We start from the raw sequence: 4049 nt of genomic DNA, 5'->3' as shown, positions 1-4049 counted from the left end.
GTTGATTTGGTCATTCTGACTGATAGCTATTTTCAGCATGTTCACATCTAACCCCTGCTGCATCTTCTGGTACATTAAGATTTATGAAGGAGGGGTCTGAAACCTTATCTGTATAGATATGAAGTAAATCAGCAAGAGTGCTATTTCCCTTGCTATACCCTTGCTAAAGAAATTCATTCTCCGTAATTTCAGACACATTAAAAAAGAACTATTAAAAACAATGAAGAGACGAAACAAACTGCATATTGTTTATCCAAAAAATGACCTTAAGAGTGGAGTCAAATTGAAACAGAGTGTTTATGGGTAACAGATTTATAACGCTACTTTAAAAATACATGTGTACATATTATTATTGTTAACATTTTAATAATTAAAAAAATCTCATGGAATCTGTCATGATACTATGAAATCAATAAGACTGATGGATTCCAGATCACAGACTTTTTTTTAACAATTTATAGACGTCACGCATGTTATAGTATTAATGCACTTAATTTCAGCATATTCAAGTCAGTTAAGTTAATACACATTAACAGACATCATACAGGCCCTTGAAATAGCTCCCCCTAATGTAACATCAGGAAAAGAAACCCTTCCAACTATTTTAAGAAATTATGTGCGATTCTACAGCAAACTCGAACCTGTTACATTTTTAAATTAATTTACTATATTACTCAGTTCAGCACATGCATCCGTGAATGCGCTGACGGATGGACCCAAAGCAGCAAAAGATGCCTAGTACAAATATATTAAAGGGACGTGATTTAATTTCGGCACAAGAGTCCAGTGTCACCAAGTGCACCGTCTCTTTCCTGTAATGTATTAATTCAATAAACTTTAGCAATCGGCGCAGCATGATAATCCGCCTCGATTTTCTCAGCTTCTTCAAAGAAACTTCATAGATCGCACAGCCTAATTTCGATTGCTTCAGGGAAATTCCACCAGAACGAACAGGAAATATAGTGCTTCAGTGTCCCCAGGCTCCGATACCGATCTCTTGCTTGTACCTGTTGGTAAGAGTGTTAGCCTTTCGGGTCAGTTTAGATAAAACTGTATGCAGGCCGTTCAGATGGAAGTGAAAGAGTTTCTCCAGGTCTTCATCTTCACCGTCCGTTTCGATTCTCGATAAGTCAAGGCCGGCTATGCCTACTTTTTCCTTTCTTCTCTCGTCCATCTGTAGGACTCCCCATTCGATGTCATTTCTGATGGATTTCAGCAGAACGTAGTTACTGTACATGTCACCGCTGCATAAATACGCTGCCGATCCGCTGCCAGCCGACCTGATGGGGCTGATGCTCTTTTCGTTTTCCAACGGCACGTCCCTCAAAAGGCTCGGAACCATAACAGTCTGGTCCATGTTATTCACAGCGCTAATAAACCGGTTCATGGCATTAAAGAGGGAATTCTTCTGATTGTGCGAATCGGAGATCTGCATCATCTTGCCTGAAGCACGGAAGGCACTGCAATATGCTTTTGGAAACCGATGTGTCAGGAGATCGACTGCTGAGAATTTGAGGACAAGGTGCAGGATCACAGACAGCTACAGCAAATCACCTATTCTCTTAATATTGCGTACGGGAAACGCGACAAAGGTGACGATCTTGCAGTCGTTTTCTAAACGCGATTGTTCCTGAAGAAACCGGGTGCTGGAGTCTTCAAAAAATACGGATGTTCTAGATTTTGCTGTACAGTGTAAAATAGGATTTGTTGCCTTCGACCACTGCTTTCTGCTCCGCGATCTTGTCAGCTTCTCTTATCAGCTCTTGTAAAAAGAGCCGGTTTTAATGCAGAAGGGCGTTTCCAGGACCTGCCGACCGACATTAACATCCACCCAAAGTTGTAACAGGATCCCAAATGCCTACAATAAGACATGAAAAAAGGCAATGCTACAAACCTCGCATACAACATATTATTAACGTAGGCCTATTTGTTAGCGTTTAACAATGGACGTTAGATCGCAGTTTGCTAATCTCCAGCCAGCATTAAGGTGTGACTTACAGCTACCGTAAAGCACACCCTACAAAAAGAAATCCAGCGACATTATGTGGGTGGCTAAAGATAATGCTGTAAAATTACATTACGATATGTATACATTCTATTGATATTAATATCCTATTAAAGTTCAAATGAATTTTGCACTGTAAATCGTAAAATCTTACATTTCATTTACGATTACAAAAAAACATTCATATCCACACACGAACATATATGGTTAAATAATCATCTTACGACTCGGTAACTGGTCTTGTACTCCACCACAGACTGATTTTCCAGCTACTAAGTTGCAAAAAACGAACAACTGGCTAATTTGTATCAGAGAGATACGGACGGTCTATCCGGGACGACGGAGTGCAGAACGAAGCGCGGCTCTTTCAATATTCATGAGTAAATGCATCAGCCCACGGCTGTACCCCCGGGTTCAGCCAATCAAAATCTTTTCCGGCTTCTCGAGCGCTAGGCTTGACTATTCATCGTCCAATCAAACCGAGGAGTGGGGCGGCTGGGTCCCTTCCAAGACAGACGGCCCACGATGGGCGGGGTTACCGGGCGCGGTCTAACATCGGCTCGTCCAACCCGACGCGGAGCGGCATTGTAACTCGATAAGGGAAGTGGCGTCTCTGGGTGTCGAGTCCTCGTTTCACCTTTCAGTATGAGTCATTCATGCTTTTACTGTTAAGCTCTAAACATTCCAAATAAACGATATATAATTTTGATCAAGAGTAATGAGCTGTCAGCTACGGCCGTACCCAAGTGATGGCTATGTAACACTTTTATTAATTCGTTTGTATGCATAGTTAATGGAAAATAGGGTGGAATGTCAGGGAAGAGGGTAGCACGGTGCTCTCACCCCTCTGAATCCGGGGGTTTGAAATCTTCAGTGCAGTGTTAATGGACCTTGCATGTTCTCCCCATTTTGTATGTGTTGACTCCAGAAAAGTCCGGTTTCTTTCTGCAGTACAATGACATGAACTGGCAGCTGGAAATTGCGATTGGGTGTGTGTGCCCTGCAATGGACTGTCATACTGTCCTGGGTGTTCCTGCTCTTTGTGGCCTTTGCTGCATTGGATAAGTTCCAACCTCCCTGATCCTGAACCGCGCAAACAGTTAGATAGATGGATAGAATATTTATGAGACAAATGTCAGTATTTTGGTCCTTTTGTTTTGTGACAAGTGCACTGGCAAAGAGGTTTTTATTGACATATATCATTATAACTTATAAAACAGGAATCACAGCAACTAAATTGATTGTATCCATAATATACCAAACAATATAAGATTAAATGTTTCTCTGTTGGGGGCATGGATATGTCAACTGTAATTATGCTTTTGAACACAATGACTTTAAAAAAGCTTTGTGAGGTTCTTCAAAGAGTAATAAAATTATAAATATCAAGGAAGTACATGAAGACCCCACACACACATGCACAGAACCAGAGCCGCTATCACAATCACAGTCCTGGAGCTGTGTGGTCAAATTCCTATCTTCTGAGCTGATATTCATTTATAGCAATGCAATGGGTATTATATACTCTCCTGCAACTCCAGAGCTAAACCTGTAGAATTGACTCAGATGTGGATTAAATGAAGGCTCTTTCAAAGCAACTGACAAATTACTATGAAAAACTTAAACGTGTCACAGTCTCGTGTGGATCTGACACGAGGGCGTGGCATGGCGCAGGCGGGGAAAAGAATGTGGATGATCCACTGGCGGCTACAGCTAACATAAGCTGTTTATTAAGTGAAGCAGAAGACATTAGGAAACACTAAAGCAAACGGACCACGACGGGTAAATAACAAAGAGGAAAAAACAACAAAATTAACTAGAAAAAGTCAAGGGAACTAGGAGCAGGCAGGGAACAAAGTACAAAAATGAAACACAGGGAATGAAATACTAACATTTTAGAAAACCAACTGAAATACACATTCAGATTCTAACCTTCAGACATTCAATGACCCAACAAGGAACTTGCAAAGTAGTAAAGATGCCCCAATGTTCTTGGTTGATCATTTGGATACAGACTGTGTTAGCAAGTTATGATCATGGGGAA

General features: G+C 41.0%; 1 protein-coding gene and 1 long non-coding RNA gene across 2 annotated transcripts; both read right to left on the bottom strand.

Moving 5' to 3' along the window:
- Window positions 1-234: 234 nt before the first annotated feature.
- On the bottom strand, window positions 235-1659 carry mid1ip1b (MID1 interacting protein 1b). The gene has a single exon (XM_072700591.1). It carries the CDS (start codon window positions 1436-1438, stop codon window positions 968-970), a length of 471 nt encoding a protein of 156 aa, XP_072556692.1. The 5' UTR covers window positions 1439-1659; the 3' UTR covers window positions 235-967.
- A 133-nt stretch (window positions 1660-1792) lies between these two features.
- On the bottom strand, window positions 1793-2519 carry LOC111850236 (uncharacterized). The gene is made up of 2 exons (XR_011983019.1): window positions 2230-2519; window positions 1793-1858 (listed from the first exon to the last, which is right to left on the bottom strand). It is a non-coding gene; the product is annotated as an uncharacterized lncRNA (long non-coding RNA).
- Window positions 2520-4049: the final 1530 nt, after the last annotated feature.

The sequence above is a fragment of the Paramormyrops kingsleyae genome, chromosome 16, assembly GCF_048594095.1.
Source record: "Paramormyrops kingsleyae isolate MSU_618 chromosome 16, PKINGS_0.4, whole genome shotgun sequence".
Lineage (NCBI taxonomy): Eukaryota > Metazoa > Chordata > Actinopteri > Osteoglossiformes > Mormyridae > Paramormyrops > Paramormyrops kingsleyae.
This window is presented reverse-complemented; position numbering and strand designations above follow the sequence as displayed.